This window comes from Eutrigla gurnardus, assembly GCF_963514095.1.
Source record: "Eutrigla gurnardus genome assembly, chromosome: 12".
In the NCBI taxonomy this organism is placed as follows: Eukaryota; Metazoa; Chordata; class Actinopteri; order Perciformes; family Triglidae; genus Eutrigla; species Eutrigla gurnardus.
Window position 1 is genome coordinate 24136943 of NC_139926.1, and position 18781 is coordinate 24155723.

Consider the following 18781-nt stretch of genomic DNA (forward strand, 5'->3'; position numbering starts at 1 on the left):
ACCCCAGAACAATAAATAATGAATAGGACGGCGTACGGCAGGCCTTGCAGAACCGAACACTTTGAATATTTAATAATTAGACCTGTGCTCTGAAAGGACTGGACTGACACCGGAGAGTGAAATGTCAGAATTCAGACGTGTTGTTACCATAATGAACTTCATTTGAAACCAGGAGGCAACCTGCGGGTCTGAAAAGTGAAGCCAATGCTGAAGTGCCTTAAACTTGCATTCTCTCTGCTGGCCACCAGGGGGCGACTCCTCTCTGGTTGTATAGAAGTCTATGAGAAAATGGTCCTACTTCTCTCTTGATGTATTATCTCAGTAAACATTGTAAACATGAGTTTATGGTCTTCAATTCAGCATGATGTTCATTTAGTCCATTATGGTCCATAAAGATAATAAAGCAGGGGATGCTTTAGGGGGCGGGGCTACCTGGTGATTCTGTCTTGGATGTCTCAAATGACTTACGACTTGCACTCTCAAATGATGACACTCGATTCAGTCTATTCTCAAATGACTTCAGACTTTTCTTGGACTCGTCTCAAAGGATTTTAAGCTCGGTTTAGACTTGTTTCGAATGATTTGAGACTTTACTTGGACTCAAATTACTCTTGAACTAAACATGTCTCACAATGTTTTGACACTTGATGAGCTAGAGCACTGTGGTCAGCAGATGTAACGTTGCTGGATTTCCCCAGGGCGAGACTCCAAGCCAGAGGTGACCGAGCCTTTGCGGTGGCTGCACCTTGGCTCTGGAATGGCCTGCCTTTGCACATTAGATCTGGGCCCTCAAGGCTTTTAAACCCTTAGTGAAGACTCACCTTTTCTCCTTGGCTTTTAATTCTGGCTGACCACTGTATGTTTATGTGTTCTCTTGTATTGTATTGTATTATGTTTGATTGCTACTATTTATTGTCCACTTTTCTCGACCGTTGGTTGTTTTAAAAGCCTTATAAATAAAAATTGAGTTGAGTTTCTCGGATGACTGGAGACTTTCCTTGGACACTTGACTTCATGACAGGGGACTTGACTTGGAATCATCTCAAATGACTTGACCCTTTGTAGTTTGACTTGTCTTCCCCTTCCAACACAAAGACATAATGCTGTTAGACTGCAGGCGAAGTGAAAGTGATGTGACTGAATTATGAGATATGTCGATAATTGCTCAGGTCACGGGAAGGGTTGCGACACACAACCAGGAGGCCTATGTTTTCCTTTACACTGAACTAAATATAGTTCCTTCACACTTCAGCGAACGTCACGGGGGCTTGAACCCGGTGCATCCGCTACGACTCCGTGCCGTGTGCTAAGCCACGCATACGTTATTGCAGGATCCGTCATCCATATTTAACGCATGGCAACAGAAAAACATAAGTGCCGATCCTCCAGACACATTAATCAGACGTTTTTATTCAACTTTTCTTCGTGATCACAGTTCAAAATCCAACCGTCAGAAGTCACTCCAACAGAAAATTGGACGTTTCATAGCAAACGTTGCCCTTTCTTTTGTTTTCCAAAGAGCTTTTGGCACAAAGTACAAGTCATGATGCGGAAAGTGTGGGTGAGCTTTCGAGTGTGTTCTTGCTGACAGGCGGGTTGCAGGTCAATGAATCTATAAAGGAAAGAGAGCATTCAAAAATATCAATGAGGAAGCAGCACACTCTTCCACGCTGGGAGATCATAAATCAATACAAAGCTAAAGTCCGTGATACACAAACTGTGCTTCAGGCGGCGCTCAGCAGAGATGCAATGCGTTGCTTTATGTTCTCTTTGTACGTAGATTACTGAGCTTGTTTCCACTCTTGCAACAATGGATGCAATCAATTTGGAAATAACTGGGATGTTGTCTCTTTTTGACATAGTAACCGACATGGATAACAGGAAGAATGTGAGGTTTATTTTGGTTAATTTACTGTCTGATGTCACCGATCTTCTGTTCTCTCATTTTAGTTACCGTGGCGATGGAGGACGGAAGCCGCAAAACACATCCCCCCCGTCCAAATTGGGCCTCGACCCCTGCGGAGCAACTCTGTATACTCTTTCACCTGCGCTGATCTTTAGCTGTATCGATCGCCATGGAAACGTGTTTGTTTACCGCTCAGAGGACGCTGAAGTGCAGGTATGCCAAGCGATGGAGGACACAGGTATGCCAAGCGATGGAGGACACGATGTCTGATACGAGCAGAGGAAAGGAAATGATCATAAGCCGTCTGCATGATTGAGAGTATATATATATCCTTCAAATACAAATCTTTGCATGACATGGAAACACAACATTTGCATCTGAGACGGATTAATTTAGTGTTCTATGGTTTGTTGTCTTGATCGTGATACAAAGACATTTCAACAATCCACTGACAGACTTTACAGTATATGTACACACAAACACACAACAGCTGATGTACTGGGCTGGCCCAGTAACTGTCCCTTTGGAGCCCAACATTAGTGTCAAGCCGGTCTCCTGGGTTATATGTTCATGACTCGTTATGTATTCCTTTTCTCCAGAAAGTGAGTTTCCATGTGGTCTCTCCTGGTCCATGTCAGATTCAGGTGTGCAGTTCTGCAGCTGTGCAACCCAAGAACTGATTTCAATCCATGTGAGACTATTGGTGCAACAAAAGGCGTCACTGAAGTAGGATCTGGTTTTAGGTTCCTGATCCAGGTCCAAACTGAAGTGATTCTGGTCCAACAGTGGGGTGAATATGAAGCGACCTCAGTATGAAGTACCTCATGTCTTGAGTTTTTGTGACTCCCCCCGGGTCGCCCTCCCCCCTCCCTCCCCTTCACTACACAATCCCCTCGCTGCGTTTGCTCCTCCACACCACCAGGGCCGTCATGAGGAGGGTGACCAGGATGGGCACGACGATGAAGGGCCCCAGGATGCGGTTGGGCGGGTCCCTGAGGAGCCGGCCGGACAGCGAGCAGTCGTGGAAGTAGTGCTTGTGGACTCGGATGAAGAACTCGTCCACCAGCCGGTTGGGCCAGAAGCAGTCCATCTTCAGTGCCACCAGGAACGTGCAGTTGGTCAGCTCGCCGTAGAGTCTGCGTGAGACAAGAGAGCACGCTAGTTAGCGAGACATGCTAACAGTTACTTTCTTAGCTCAGAGACGAAAAAATGCTGTTTAAGTAAAATCCTTACACTTTCTTTTGGTTCTGGAGAAGCTAAACAAAGACAGCATCCTTCCAATGTCTTTCAGTGTTGAGTATCTCTCTACAAGGTTAATTTCACCAAGCCCTAGTTACGGTTGCTAGGTGATGATTGGACTCTTCGGGGGAGGGGTTTAATGGAACGGTCGACATGGATCGATTTAAAAAATGCATGCGGTGATAATTGTTGTTGTTTTTTCTAATCAACAAAGACAATGTAAAGATTGTAGGGTTTCAGTCTGCATAACAATATGAGAATGTATTGATTTTTTTAAAGATCTTCTATAAGATAACGGACAGACTTGTGAACTGAGGATGTAGGAATCAAGCATGTAGATAAAGAAACCCAATGAGAACGTTCTTCTCTAAAATAAATGGCTTCATACATCAATAAAACAACAATAAAGGACTTAAAGAAATGAGAAAAATGCCTTTTTAACCATTAAGCCCCCCCCCCCCCCCCCCACACACACACACACACACAAAAAAAACGTATTAAAAAACTATATACAAATCTAATATCTTTTTCTTCTTAGAAAACAATATATCTTGCATGCTTACATCAGCTAGTACCAATCAATTTCAAATCACCAATCGTGACATCCATCATTCAATCTGCAACTACGGCTCTTTTTAACGTGCCGATCCTGTTTCACTCCTGAAATGCTGATTCAGCTCGACTTTAGGCGTGACCTTTGGAAATAAATAAAATGTGTAACTGGGAGCCGGGCGATGAGGAGACTCTTGTATCAGATTGTCCAGGTGGCTCGGGAGGCAAAACACTTGTCTTTCACTGTTAGAGACGCGGCGAGAGTGAGGGGTGGCACTCGTAGACTTATGTTTAAACCTAGTGTGTGTGTGTGTGTGTGTGTGTGTGTGTGTGTGTGTGTGTGTGTGTGTCTCTCTCGCTGCTCCAGGATGAGTCGATCATCATAATTAAGGTAATGACCCGTGATTATGACTGAGGACACTGACGATACTGTATCTGCACATATTAAGGGCACGACCCACGTGGGTCTACTTTCTTAGAATCAGGCAGAAACTCACACACACACACGCACGCACACACACACACACACACACACACACACACACACACACACACACACACACACACACACACACACACACACACACACACTCACTCATACATACACACACCTATACATATGCACAGTCCATAGCACTGCTGTGCTATTTTATCAGAAAAATACCCCGATTTTTTATGAAGGGGCAAACAAGTTTAAGACTGTTTTCATGTGGATTCCTTGCATATTCAAAAAGAGATCAATGTTCACTTTAGTGTGAACAGTTGCCTACTTGCACATCTAGCAGACTCAAAATAACATTTGCATTCATTTAGAGTTTCTGACCACCCGAGTTTGATGTTTGCTCCCCTTTTTTTGCTTCATTTTGGTCTCCACCACTTCCTGAGGGAAACATGTTTAGCCTTTTAAAAAATGCTGGGCATATATATATATATATATATATATATATATATATATATATATATATATATACTCTGATCTGCTCTGATCTTCGCAGCTCAGATTTAATATGTTTATTATTCCAACATCTATTTGATGAAGCATCCCAACATGGAGTCTTTGGATGTTTTGTAGATGTAAATAGCTTGGGGCTGGTTGGCATGGGACCAGAGTCTGGGTGGGTTCTTCTTTCCTCCTGCTTTTATTTCTTTTACTCCTTGAAGTTTCACAAATCATCCGTGGAGGAGAAAAAAAAAAAAGAATGCCGGTCCCGCTGCTGGTCTAATGAGCACCGAGGTTTTCCGGGGATGTTTACGAGTCACAGCGGGGTCGGGGCAGAGGCGGCACACAAAGACACGGAGTCTGTTAGTAGTTCAGAGCAGAGTGGATCGGCCGCTGTGACATCAAGTTTTTATGCATCTCTAATGCTGGTTTTTAAAGAAATCATATTTGGAAGTTTTTGCTCTATCTGGCTGTTCAGTCGCCAGGTTGGCACTGTACGTTTCTGCAAATAAAAACATATAAGTGTGTGAATGCATGCTTGTGATTGGAGGAAAGTTTACCCATAGCATACAGTAGAGGGTGGAGCCTTTGTGCTTGTTTTTGTTGTTGTGTTTCCTGTGGAAATCAATAAACAGCACCAACTGTCGAGAGGTGACGAGGTGCCTGCCGGCTGCTGAAGGTGCAGTAACATTCCAGATGTGCAGTTCCGGAAAATTCAAGTCTGCTGCCAGAAAACAATCTTGTTTGGTTTATTGGAAAGAAGGGGTATTTACTTTTTCCCCAAAGGGTCAATGAAGGGCTGCATTTGGGGTGATGATGTCATAGTTGCAAGATGACATATGCAACTGTGTGTGTTTACATGTCTGCTAACTCCAGTGTAAACACACCTGTGGCATTAGGTTAGGTTATATGCCTTATTATACACTCAGAACAACTGAAGTAGTTCAAGTGTCATTGGTCATGTGACTCATGTGCGTTGCTAGCCATGTACGTGGCAACCTTCAGCTCTGAAAAATGAAGCCCATGCTGAAGTGCCCTAAACTTGCATTCTCTCTGCTGGCCATCAGGGGGCGACTCCTCTGGTTGCAAAAAGAAGTCTGATTGTATGGAAGTCTATGAGAAAATAATCCTACATCTTACTTGATTTATTGCCTCAGTAAACATTGGAAACACCAAATATGGTCACTGCCAACATGGCCAAATTCAAACTGTAGTCTACAAATCAATGGGTGATGTCTCCATGACTACGTCAGCTTCTTAAGTAAAGTTTCCTGTGACGCCGGGAAGTTTATTTTGCATGTAACGAGTGTATAGCGTTGCCTTGGAGGGGAACGTTCCATTCAAAGCGTAGGTGTTTTTACCTCACTGAGGTGAGGCTGTGCTGATATAACCGTCTGTTTGCGTACTTACACCTGCTGACGTGAGTGCACTTCTGTCGGGTTCGTCTCTTTGCCAGCAGAGTCGTCTGACTGCCTTGGCGGCCGAGGCCGTGTGCGACTGTGTGCCCACGGCTCTCACGTCGAGTGTTTTTTTGTTGTTGTTTTTTAAATCTAACAAGTGTGTGGGAGATGAAGTGAACCGTACGGGTGTTAAAAGGGGACGATGAAGAGTTCGAACCTGCGAAATGTGACGTTTTGGATTTCACAGCCTGCCGACGCTCGTGTGTGAAAAGTGAATATTCGGATGCGATTTTCCGGCTGGTTTCATGAAGGTGTAAAAGGAGTGATACGTGTGCAAGCAGAACATCATAATCAGCTCATAATGTGTATAGACAGGAGGAGATGGAGGTACGGAATGAGATGCAGACATGCATGATGGATGCAGAGTGAGAGACTCGCAGCCTGATTGGCTGTTTATTTATGAAAAGATGTAAAAGACGTGGGACCGAGGGAGCTGGATTTGGCTGTTTTAGGTAGTCGGATCTGTTGACTGAAGAGTCACAGTGTGAATAAATAAAACCTGGATGATGAATAAATAAAAGCAACACGGAGCAAAGCTGCTCCAGCGACTTGAGGAATGAGTCGGGACAGTTCCTTCAGAGCCAGGTGTGTCACATGGACAGGTATGCATGTAGACGCATGGGCTTTTACTTATTCAGTTATTGCTAAATATATGACACAAATGATGATTTTCACGTAGAATGCTATAAATAACAAAGTTGCCCGAGAATGTCTTGGTGTTTTGGTGCCTTTTAGATATCCACAAATGTCAAAATCCACACCGACACACACGCTTGAGCTAATTATATTTCCTGCAGAAACATTTCATTCAGTTTGAAATCGTGTTTTCGAAAATGTCTGATATCATGTTTTCGTCTTCTATCCTCTGCCGGCTTTTAAAACGTCCTATTTTTCTGAAAAGTGGAAATTGTGGATGGGGGAAACCCACTTAAAGCTTTACATTGATGTCTTGTTTGCACTTCTGACAACCTCGGAGTCATATTATATTTAAGAGCGGTTCATATTTAGCAGCGTTTAAACCTCGCTTTGAGTGGCGAACGTCTCCAGGGCTCGTGCTGTTCAGGCCAACTTCAACTTCAATACCAGCAAAGAAAATAAATAAAAAATGAAATAAAAAGTCGCCCTGCAAAAAAAAAAAACACAACTTTTTGTTGCAAATACCCAGAGGTCACAAATCTGGTGGCTTTTTTTTTTTTACATGATATTTCTCCTGTTTACTGCCAGCATGTCATAATACCCAATCATAATAGTGAAATAACACCTATATATTTTTGTGTCAGGTGGTGGAACCTCCAGTTCCTCCGTATGAAGTATGAAATATGTAATGGACTCAGAGAACCAAGGTTAAAATACTGACAGAAAATCTAATTTCAGAGGTGAAGGCCTGTTGACACTGAATTATTATTCCAGCCTGGTCCTGCTAGCCTGTCTCATAAATACTAGTTGTATTTTTAAATTAAGCGTATTGATAAGGAAGCCTGATGCTGACTCAGCTCTTAATGTGAGAGATTTCTTTGATTATAATCCACACAGGCTGGGAGAGTGAACAAACACAGGACTTTCACACAGGAGGCCGGGGTTGCTGAGCTGTTTTGGTGACTCATGTTAGTGATAGTTTGTGACGGGTTTTCCGTAGTTATGGTCTCTCGTTTTACTTATTAAAGGCCAAACATGATCGTTCCAGTGGTTTTGTTGGATTTTGACATTAATTGCGACTCTAGCATCATGGTTTGACGAACTAGGTGTAGAAAGTAACCACAAAAGGGTTGGAATGAGCTGATGCCATCCTGAAAACAAAATCTACAATATTTAATCAGAAGTAGAACCGAAAGAACACAGAAGAAAAAGTGTTGCATCCTTTTGTTGCAAAGAAACTAACTAGAAGTCAGCTCATCCGTTCATATAGTGCAGATAAATGACATAACACTGCAGACAGGCATGATCAACAGAGCTGGTGTCTCACATTTCTTCATTGTGACCGAGGAGAACATCAGATTAGAAAAACAGGACATGAAGCATCAAAGAAATGCAGCCGAAGCTGAGACGGGGGGGGAAAAAAAACCCTGCAGAGAGAAATCTCTGAACAAGCTATCATCATATTACACACAGATATGAATCAATGCTGATTTTCTTCCATATCTAAATTTCTAAACGAGACCCAGCGTGACTTTTCACCTCCCCGGTCCAATTTGAAGTCACAATAATCTCATTTCAGCACTTTGGTCTCGAAAAGCTCCTCTTGAGGAAAGTCATCCTACTTGTGGAGATCACCTCGGAGCAGAGAAGGGAGAGAAACAAAAGCAAAGAGAAATGCCAAACTGTCACTACCGAGCTCAGACAAAATGTTCCTTTTATTTCTACTTTGTTATTCTGCTAACCTCCTGCATCTCTTCTCCACTGGGGCGAACATCTGAATGTGTGTGTGCTGAACTCCGACATGAGAGCAAAAGTAATAACATATTTTACAGTTTGAAATATGCTTTTTTTTCCTCCACATTTCTCAAATTTCCCAAAGCTAACCATCAAAACACACACACACACACACACACTTTGACCGTCTATATATTCTGTAATGCAGTAGAAGCATGCATTACAGTTTAAAGATGGATGGTTCTTATGAATCCTTATTAAGGTCTAATTCTCTCCCGTTGCCCTTCGTCACTCTTCTTCAGACTCTCAGTTTAAAAATAGCCCTGCTTCGTGGTTTTACCGGGGCTTTTATATTTCTGCGTGTGATTGTTGGAGGGTGCTCTGGTCGGTCAGTCATGCATGCCTGTCAGCCGTCTGTAATAATTTAAAAACCCTTTCTGTGAGTGAGCTCACATCCGATTTCTGGCCAACGTGGCCCACAACAATCCAGAGAGCTCAGCAGTGTCGAAAGCTAATTGAAGTTCCCTTTCTGTGATTAAGCGGCTGATTGGTGGATGATTCGGAGCAGGTCGCTGCTGTAAGGCCCGGATTGACGCGCAGCTGTTATGCAAGGCATGTGCATGTTTGCTTCGGCTAGGGAGGTTTTTTCATTTGTATTAAAGTTTGATAAAAAGCAGCCACTCGAATTTGAAGAACTTCAAACTGGCTGGCGTTCACTTCCTTCCACATTCATGCTCCTCTTACGGGACAGTTAGAGCCATCAATCAACCCATCCTGCATGTCTTTGGACTGTGGGAGGAAGCTGGAGAACCCGCTTACATGGGGAGAACATGCAAACTCTACACAGAAGGAGCTCTCGCTGTGAGACGACAATGCTGCCCACTACACCGCCGTGCATCACCTAAAAGACGTTAAAAATGTAAAAAATGAAGAAAAATGTCCTAACCTTCAATCTTAATAAGACAGTCTGCTCATACAGTCTGCTTCTTTTTTGCATCCTATATTTTCTTCCACCATGCTGTGTCTGAGTGATCATTTCTTCAGCCAGCAGCAGCTTAAAGTCAAAATGCTGCAGCCTCTTCTTCTCTGGTTCCCCAGAGACCTGTGGTCTGACCTGGACTCGATCATATATTAGTCATATAAAAGCATGTTGAAGAACGTCCTAAAAAGTCAGTATAGTATGTAGAAAAAAATTTGCAGGAAAAAGATATAAAAAAGGCATAATATAGTATGTCTAAACAAATCCTAAAAAAGTTTTTAAAAAATCCTCATTTAGTATATAAAACGAAGTCATTGTAAGTAATATAATATAATAATAATATAATATTATAACATGTCGAAAACCCGGACATATTCCTCCAGGACTTCGTAGTACTTCTGTGATTCCTCCTGCAGGCTCCAGAGCTTCAAAATGCTCTTCACTTCCTAATGGCAAAGGATTATCTTTTAATCGTTAGAATGCTTTTAGGGAACACTTCTGAAGCTGAAAATGGTTTCAAAGATGGATTTTTACAATAATCTTTATCATAAGATGCTTTTGGGGATCTGGGCAGTATTGCTTTTTAGAGCTGGAAACAAGTCAATGATATTACTGTAATGTCACACAGGAAAGTTTATTCATTTATATGTTTCATATATATTACTTTAATTATTATATTTCTATGCCCTATTTTGTTATTGATTTTATAAGAGGGGAGGCTATTATAAGCCTGGTTTTCAAGCTTCTCCTTGCACTGTTTCACTGTTTTGTCTCTTCTGTTTTGCTATTTAATTGTGGTAAATAAATCAAATCAAATCAAATCAAAGCTGATTATTAAAGAATCAAGGAAGCATGTATGCAAATTACAGGAATATAAATGATCTAAATAATTGCTTTTTGTAACTTATTTTTAAGCTAAAAATGATCTTCCTGGATAATTTGCATAATGCTGGAGGATGTGTGTGTGTGTGTGTGTGTGTGTGTGTGTGTGTGTGTGTGTGTGTGTGTGTGTTGGAGGCTACGCTAGCCAAGCTAAACACAGTAAAGTGAGATGATGAGGATGAGTGTATACGGCCTACAGCGTCTTCCTGTGAGGTTGGAGATGGATCGACTTAAGCATCCTTAATATCCACATACATATTTACATATTTAAACGTAGCGGATTATCTCAAGTGTTGATGCTAAATTATTGAGAACGAAATGAAGGGCAGCTATACATTTTTTCCCCCATCAAATGCAGATTAGTGTTGTTGTGTATAAATATATGTACATTAGCCGACAGTAGCTAATGTTAGCATACATTAGCCGCTAGTCAGGGCTGCCAACTCTGTCACATTCTCTCGACCTCCATGTCCAATTTCTCACAGATTGAAAAAGAAATGTCTGATGATAATGTTGCACCTCTTTTTAATTAAATGGGAAATGTACACAAAGTATGTATGTATGTAAATATAGAGTATGTAGCCATGTTTAAGCTCTAATAAAATCAGAGATGTATTTGATGTTCTGCTCATGTCGTTATGTTGTGTATCATCATAACGATGGTCGTTGGATGAAGCCCCAAGAAAGTTTCTGTTATGATGGCTGCAGAAAAGATAAAAGTCTCAGACACCTAATAATAGCAGTGGTGCCCATCGGCTTGAAGCAATTAAACTGTTACTTTTCTTTGTTCAGAGATGCCGCTGGCCCAGAGTAATTGGACATGACAGCTGAGGACCAAATCCTTTATCCTTCCCTATTTTTCTCTCCAGCTGTTTTAGAATTATTCTATTACTGCTTCTTTAATGTGTAACCGCGGTGTATACGGTTTCTTCGGCCTCTCAAAAGGGAGCCTTTACAAACCATCAGCTTTACAAACGCACACTAAATCTGTGCACATCCTCCCGGCGTCGGCAGCGACCTCGGTGGCATGTGTATTATTGAACAGCCTGTGGTACTCTGACCGCATATAGCGGCTCCAGGGCACCAACAGCTATGAAAACTTAATTGAGAGATTTAACGGCCGAGTGAGAAAAAAAGCAAGATGGAAGTGAAAGATGAAAAATAAAACTAGTTCACACTGTGTGTCAAGGCAAATTAATATGACCATATACCTCCATTATGTGAGCAAACAGTGTGATAGCAGCCTCCTGAATCAGAACATTCATGTTCAGGCGGAAATTTGCAGGTTCTGAAAAGTGAAGCCAAAGTTGAGGTGCCTTAAACTTGCAGTCTCGCTGCTGGCCATCGGGGGGCAACTCCTCTGGTAGAAGTCAGATTGCATAGAAGTCAATGAGAAGATCCACCCGTCGCTCCTCCGCAGTCCAAATATGGTTAGTTCCGTTCACTAGTTGCAATTTTTCCAAGATGGCGATGGCCAAAATGCTGAACTTGAGGCTGACGTCACCATGACGACGTCCTCTTCTTCTATACAGCCTATGGGCGTGTCCTGATTATAAGTAACCTCGAGTTGGAAATATACAATTGAGGAAAAATTAAAAATGAACACACTGACGTGTTTTCTGCTAGTTATTAGCAACACACTGAGATGCTAATTTTTGATGCAAATGTATCAAATGATATTATAATTAATTACATGTGCATGTTTTGTTCCTGTGCCCTGGAGACAAGTGGCAGATGAGTATTTCAAATGCAGACCCCGAGAGCTTTAATTTTTAAAAAGCTCAAATTGAACCTTGACGGTAAAATGTTGTCGTTCTGTCTCCAGCTGGACGTCCTTCCATCTACAAAGGTTCTCTTCTTTGAATTATCATGCGACTAATCTCAGGATCAAATGCATCCACCCAGCAGGTTTATTAGCAAAGCCCCCATGTTTTCCACAGCAGAGCCAGTATCAAAATAATTTGATTCGCCTCGATTGAAGATCACCTTGCTAATAGAGCGACTGGAACCCAGACAGCTGGGAGAATATACAAAAAAATGCACTGTTGTGTCTCCGAGCTGAGTGTCTATATGTTGGTGGCTGATTTAGCCTCCTTTAAGTGTAAAATGACACGTTTGTTGCTGGAAATAAATAAACCAGCCTGACAGTTGTTATTTATACTGATTCATCGCCTTGCACATCCAGCGGTAAATGTTTGTACTGGCTCTAAGCTGACAGCTGGTGATGCTGAGTCATGCATAATTACATGTAAACAACTGTCGGTTAAAACAGCTATGAGTCTTGGCACCTGTCAGAGGGGGAGCCAGGGTGTATCTGCTCTGAGGTTGTCAAATGTATAAATACAATCTTAATATCACACTTACTGAAGAATTTATACAAAAGTCTATATATTATGGAATGTCACATTATACTATTAATGATATAACATTACCTGTTATAACTTTGGGGGTTTTGGGGCTTTTTGGGATGATTTTGGAGTGTTTGTACAACACACACACACACACACACACACACACACACACACACACACACACACACACACTCCTCACACTGCTGTACAACAACTATACACCAAACTCTGTGCTTTGAGAAAAGTAAACGACTTTCTCCCACAGTCTATATCTTTGGAAGAAAATGTATTTTGCAGGGTACTGCACTGTAGAAAATACAAATATTATCTCACACAATAAGAGAAGATGCTTTAAACCAGTTTCGATAGACGCAGTATTTTTTAATCTGCAGTCCCTCGACAGATAAACACAAACACTGCACAGTACAGCACACATCGAATATAATGTACTGTGAATTCATATTCAAGTGTCTCATATGTACACAGGATGAAAAACACTTCAGATGTTAAAGTGTCTCGTAGACATGTCTACGATTTAAACAATAACAGCTGAGTTGACATGCCATGGCTTATATCATGAGGAATATGTTGCATGTGTGATGTATTGTACAATACTAGAAATTATAAAACTTCATTGGACTCTTGGATGAGTTTTGAATACGCCTGAAGCTATTTTTTGTTATTTAACAGGGACAACACATCGTATTTAACATTGCTGTACATTTTCCAGAGTTAGCCAAGTTGCTAGTTTACATTTGTAGTGCCTGACCAGATGTTACAATAGGGTTCCTAAAAATGAAAACGAAGCAAGGAGGGGAAGACAAGGAACACATAGTAACCAGGGTACAAGCAACACTGTAAACTCTGTCTAACAGAGGCCCCAACACCCAGCCCTGTGGCACTCTTAATTCATGATTTATACAAACACAAAGGCAGCAGTGTGTCAAGTATGATTGAATACTATTTAGTAAGAATATTTATAATTTCTTAGTGCAAAATACTGGCTGAATGATTCATATTAAAGACCTTACAGAGATCAAAACACACTGCTCCTTGACTCAAATTAACCTTGCAGCTTGTTTTGTTTTTTCCCAAACCTACTATGGCATAGTTGGTTCTGGCCCAAGGCTTCATGAAAGGGTTTCACAAGAGGCAGTTCTCATGAGAACAGAAACAATGCTGCTCATGAGACTAGAACAACCCGGTCAATGGTCAGACCTAATGGAGACTTCTTTAATTGGGATTCCCTTCCAAGGTGGCTGATATTGGGGGAGGAGCTACAAGCTTATAGAGGGGCAGCATGATATTATACCCAGGTCATTCAGCATACGGGATTGTAATGTTTAAATACAAAATGTTTGGTTGAATTGTACCAAACGATTCCAATAACTTGCACTCGAATCTAACAGCGCCCGTGATAACCTGTGGCGCCGGACGTCTAATACAGCGAGCACAAAGATAATATTTATACTGTACATGCACAAAAGATCCCTGTTGATGCCAAAGAGCACACAGCTTTTGTCCTCTACACTAACTATCTCTGCCTATCCCTGGCGTTTTCCCCATCCACTCTCTTTCTCCGTTGCCTCTCACCCAGGATCTAATCAACCGTTGGAAGATGACCAAAACGCTGAACGAACCGTATAGATCTCCAGCCAGAAACCCAATGCTTTTTTTGGGCGACAACAATGCATCCCAGTGTGGAGCAATCTTCCGTTCTGTTGACTTGCAGTGGATCAAAGAGGACGGATAAAGGTCATATTTGTTGTTGTGCGCTGATCGTTCGGCTATAGGCCTTTTTTGGGGAACACGTTCCAATCACGTTTAGATGTTTAAGTCTCTGCATTACAACTGACAAATAGAAAGAAATAGCCGATTCAACACCATATGCACAATTAAAAATGGGAAATGTTTGTATTTGTGGTGAATGTTAATCTGTTTGCGTTTGTGTGTGGCCGTGTGTCTCCCTCTCTCTCTCTCTCCTTGTGTTTGTCGAACCGACTCACTCGACTGTGTCCTCCCAGCTACACCAGTGTCTCTGGTCCAGTTCCTGCATGTCCAGTCTGAATTTGGCCAAACAGAACTCCTCGATGGCGAACTCGTAGTGGGGGCCGCAACCCAGGGCCGACACACACTGAGACACTGGGGAGGAAAGAGAAACGGGGGATGAGTGTAGAAGAAAATGCGTTACCTTACACTTATTTTGATCTTTTTTCTTTCTCTTGAACTCATCACCTATTTGATTGTGGTTAATTTTTGTTATCCTTATGAGAAGACCTTGGTCTTTCCCGCCCCATGAATGGCCCCTGTTGTGACATAGAGAAACCCACCTGCCCTGAGAGCAGCCACACCTTTGTCTTTCTCAGGGAGTCTCTTCCTCTTGGAAGAGACGTGTATTTAATCAATGCAAATCCACTCATCACACCTTCCTCCTTGTTCTGTCTATACACTCTCTGATTTGCCTCACTCATGTCACTCATGACGTTTTTCCACTGTCAGTGATTAAACCTCATCTGAACCAGCCACAGAATTGGACCTGAAGAGTTTTCTTCCACAAGAGATAAGGGCAGAAGTTCGCAGTCGTGTGTGTGTCTCTTCATGGTTAGAACAGGGTGAAAGCACAGGACAGCTTATGACCTGAAATGTTGTCGCCTGTCACTATAAACTAAGACCCCCCCCCCCCCCAGGACACGGAAAGACCATCTGCGACAATTTTGTCTAATAGGTTGCATCGTCTGAATGAACTGTACAATATTTAGTCAAGATACATTCTTTAAAATAATTTGAGAAACACTTTTTCTTGCTGGTCATACAAGACAGGCCTTTCAGGGTTCACATAAATCATTGCCTTACAAGACACCAAAACACACACGCACACACACACACACACACACACAGACAGTGGAAATGGTGTGCAGAACAGGAACATTTACAGTGAATTATTCCTGGATATTTCTCCACTTTTGTTGAGTGCTTTAGATGTTGAAAAGGACACTTTGGACGATTAACTCAAGAACTGTCTGTGCTGGCTGAGAGACGAGGTCAAAAGATCTACATGCAGCCAAAAAAAGACACGATGAAATGTGACTGTGATGCCTCATGGAGGTAAAAAAAACCACAGCGATGAAATGATAAAGATGTTCAACCGTGTTTTGGTTAAATTCATGATATTATCTGATGGAAAGTTTCATAAAAAATGTTCAATCAGATAACGGCAGTTTGACATTTTGTGGAAAGCATTTATGGGCTTTCTTCCTGAAGGTAGATAAGATGATCGACCACTCTCATATGTTTTAGCAAACTATGAAGTTCACTGTAGTGAAGACCAACTTAATCCAGATCCAGTCAAGACCGAGTCCTAGAGCAAATTGAGTCCTGTTGAGATTCAATGCGCATTGACAAAACACACATAGTATGTCTGGTGTAGGAAATATCTGTATCTGTGTTTCTATAAATACATGACACACAAAATCATGATGTGATTTCGATGCAAGTAAATAAACAATACTGATATATTTCCGACACAGATGTCACATTAATATACTTCACTAGCCCGTCACACATAAACTCCCTCTTCAGCCTTCTTTCATGGTTTCATCCTGATTCTCTTTTTCCCTGCAGCCTCCACACACTTTGAATGCCTCGCCTCTTTCTCCCTTAATCCCACAGCTCCGTCTCTCTTTTCCCCTCGTTTCCTTTATAACCTGCTGTTTCTAATACGACTTGTCTCAGTGAATCCGCATACATTCATATTGATCTCCATTCATCCCTCCGTTGGCAGCTTCCTTCTTGATCTCCTCAAACTTCTCCCTCGCTCTCTTTCCAGCCCTCTGAGAGTTATGGGGAAAAGTGGAACAATAACTTCGGCTCTTTGAGTTTGTCTCACTCCTTCAGAGACATTTAAGACAACGGTATTATGCATGCAGATTTTATTACTGCATGAATGTTATGGTGCAGAAAGAAACAAAAACAAAACAGCATAAATTGTAAGTTAATAAATACAAACGAATAAGACATTTGTATTCCCACAGAACTCGACTTGTGCTGCGAGGCGGGCGGATGAAAAGGATTACATGGCTGCACAGCGGCGATCAGACGATGCGATCAAAGATTTAAAAGATTCAAATCCTTTGTGTTTGGAAGAGCGAGAGAGGCGCAGACAGAGAGAGAGAGAGGCGATGCAGATCTCTCTCTCACAAGTGCAACCTAAAACGGTGGTCTGTCATTGTTATGGTTAAGCTTTGGTGTGGTTAAGGCTACTGGGATACTTGACTGAAGAGGCAAAGGTTAGATTCCCCATCGTTGAATAACAACATGTGAACTGGGATCGTGTGATTGTTGGGCACTTTGTAAACGCAACCGATCACAATCTGTTGATGCTATTGCTTCTGTTAATACTACCACTACTCTTAATGCTGCTACTACTACTATACTACTACCAACACCAAATGCAGTTGGAACCCAAGATCCTGGGCTGCACCAGATTTCTGCCTAAAAGCCTATTAAGGCAGATACAACTGAATTGAATAACATAAACCAACTCTATTACCAGAAAAAAGCTGGATGCTGGACCATTCTGTAAATAAATGCTCTTCTTTCTACACAATCTATTTGTTGCTACAGTATGGGAGAGATTGTAAATGAACCAAGTACAGTTAGGCTAAAAAATCGTGGTTCATTTTTTTAAAGGTGCAAAATAAATGGCATTCAGTGCATTAATATAGCAGCAACAAACTATTAATTATGTACAAATATAGTGGTAGTAATTTCTACCTGAGCAGAGAATGAAGGCACTCTCCCTCTGCGTGTGTTGTAATCCAAGTTTCTCCACTCTTGTTTTCAGAACTGTGACGTGAATGTTGGCTAGCTCACTGCTGCCCGGTTAGCACTGTTAGCTGCAAGCCGCCGGCTCAGCCAAGGCCATGTTTAGAACCACCGAAAGGCAAAAGAAGTACTCTCAATCTCATATTACGCACCTTTGAAAATTAGTCTGTTGACTCCCTTACTTCCCACTTTGCTACATAAAGGACACACTGGAGTGAAATTTAAGTTTTTGATCCATCGACAGCATTCTTTCTAAATATCCTCGTCTCGACCTGGAAAACAGTTGATTCCAGGAACTCACACAGCAGCTAACTTCTTCTTCTTCTATTCAAACAAACTTAGCCGGTAAATGTGTGTAGAAAATATGCTGTTGAGCGTGTTTTTGATCTCAAATTCAGTTTGAGACGTTTCTCTGGTTGTAACGCAGTCAGAGATTGATATCAAACTCAGCAGCAGCATGTTGCCGCCACAAGACAGAAAAGACGTTCTGCAAAATGTCTCGCTTGACCCATTTAAATATAGACAAAAGGATTTAAACACCATATATTATGAATCAAACTATACATATAGTATACAAACTTGCTCAAAGGTGACCACACGCTTACATATTTTATCCTTAAACCGTTAAAAAAATAAATAAATAAACTTTGCTTTGTACATTTTTAGAAGACCATACAAAATAATACAATAAACTGTAAAAAAATAAAACAACTGACTGCAGGACCCTGAGGCCAGCTCTGAGTATTCCCATTATAAATCCATGTGAGTGGGCTAATTGAACCATGCTAATAATTGCTCTGTTGCATGCACGGTGATTTGTTAGAAAGCCTGAATTCCATAATCATGACAACCGTCCGTGCACTACAATCGAGGGATCAATTCTTCCCCAAAACGAACAAATAAAGATAGTGAAACTTTAATCCTCAGAATTGTAAACATCTTTTACTTGGAAACCGCAACAAGAATTTGTAGAATTAAATCTGAAAATAATGAGATATTTGTCTGGCATATTCCTGATAAGTTGTTTTCTAACCAAGGATTACGTTTCAACAAAATTGATTTGTTGGAAAATGTACATATTGCACATAATTATGGATTAATATTCTCTACAGATAGCTCTGCCTTTTCAGGTGAATATTTTCTTGCAAAAAGTCAGTATTCAACCGGTTATCTTATCACACGTTTTAATAAAGGCTGCCGGTTAACAGCAGCAGCGGCATAGCTAGAAGCTTTTCCATTAGGTTGCATTCAAACAAAAACAACGTGGTTCAGTAAAAG

General features: G+C 41.5%; 1 protein-coding gene across 1 annotated transcript in view; it reads right to left on the bottom strand.

Annotated features, from left to right (window-relative positions):
• Nucleotides 1-2147: 2147 nt before the first annotated feature.
• ramp1 (receptor activity modifying protein 1) overlaps nt 2148-18781 on the bottom strand; it is a 38821-nt gene continuing 22187 nt past the window's right edge. The window contains exons 2-3 of the mRNA XM_084022700.1: nt 14686-14821; nt 2148-3042 (exon numbers count right to left, since the gene is read on the bottom strand). Coding sequence (XP_083878826.1) covers nt 2787-3042; nt 14686-14821 — 392 coding nt within the window. The 3' untranslated portion in view covers nt 2148-2786. The remainder of the gene's footprint in view (nt 3043-14685; nt 14822-18781) is intronic.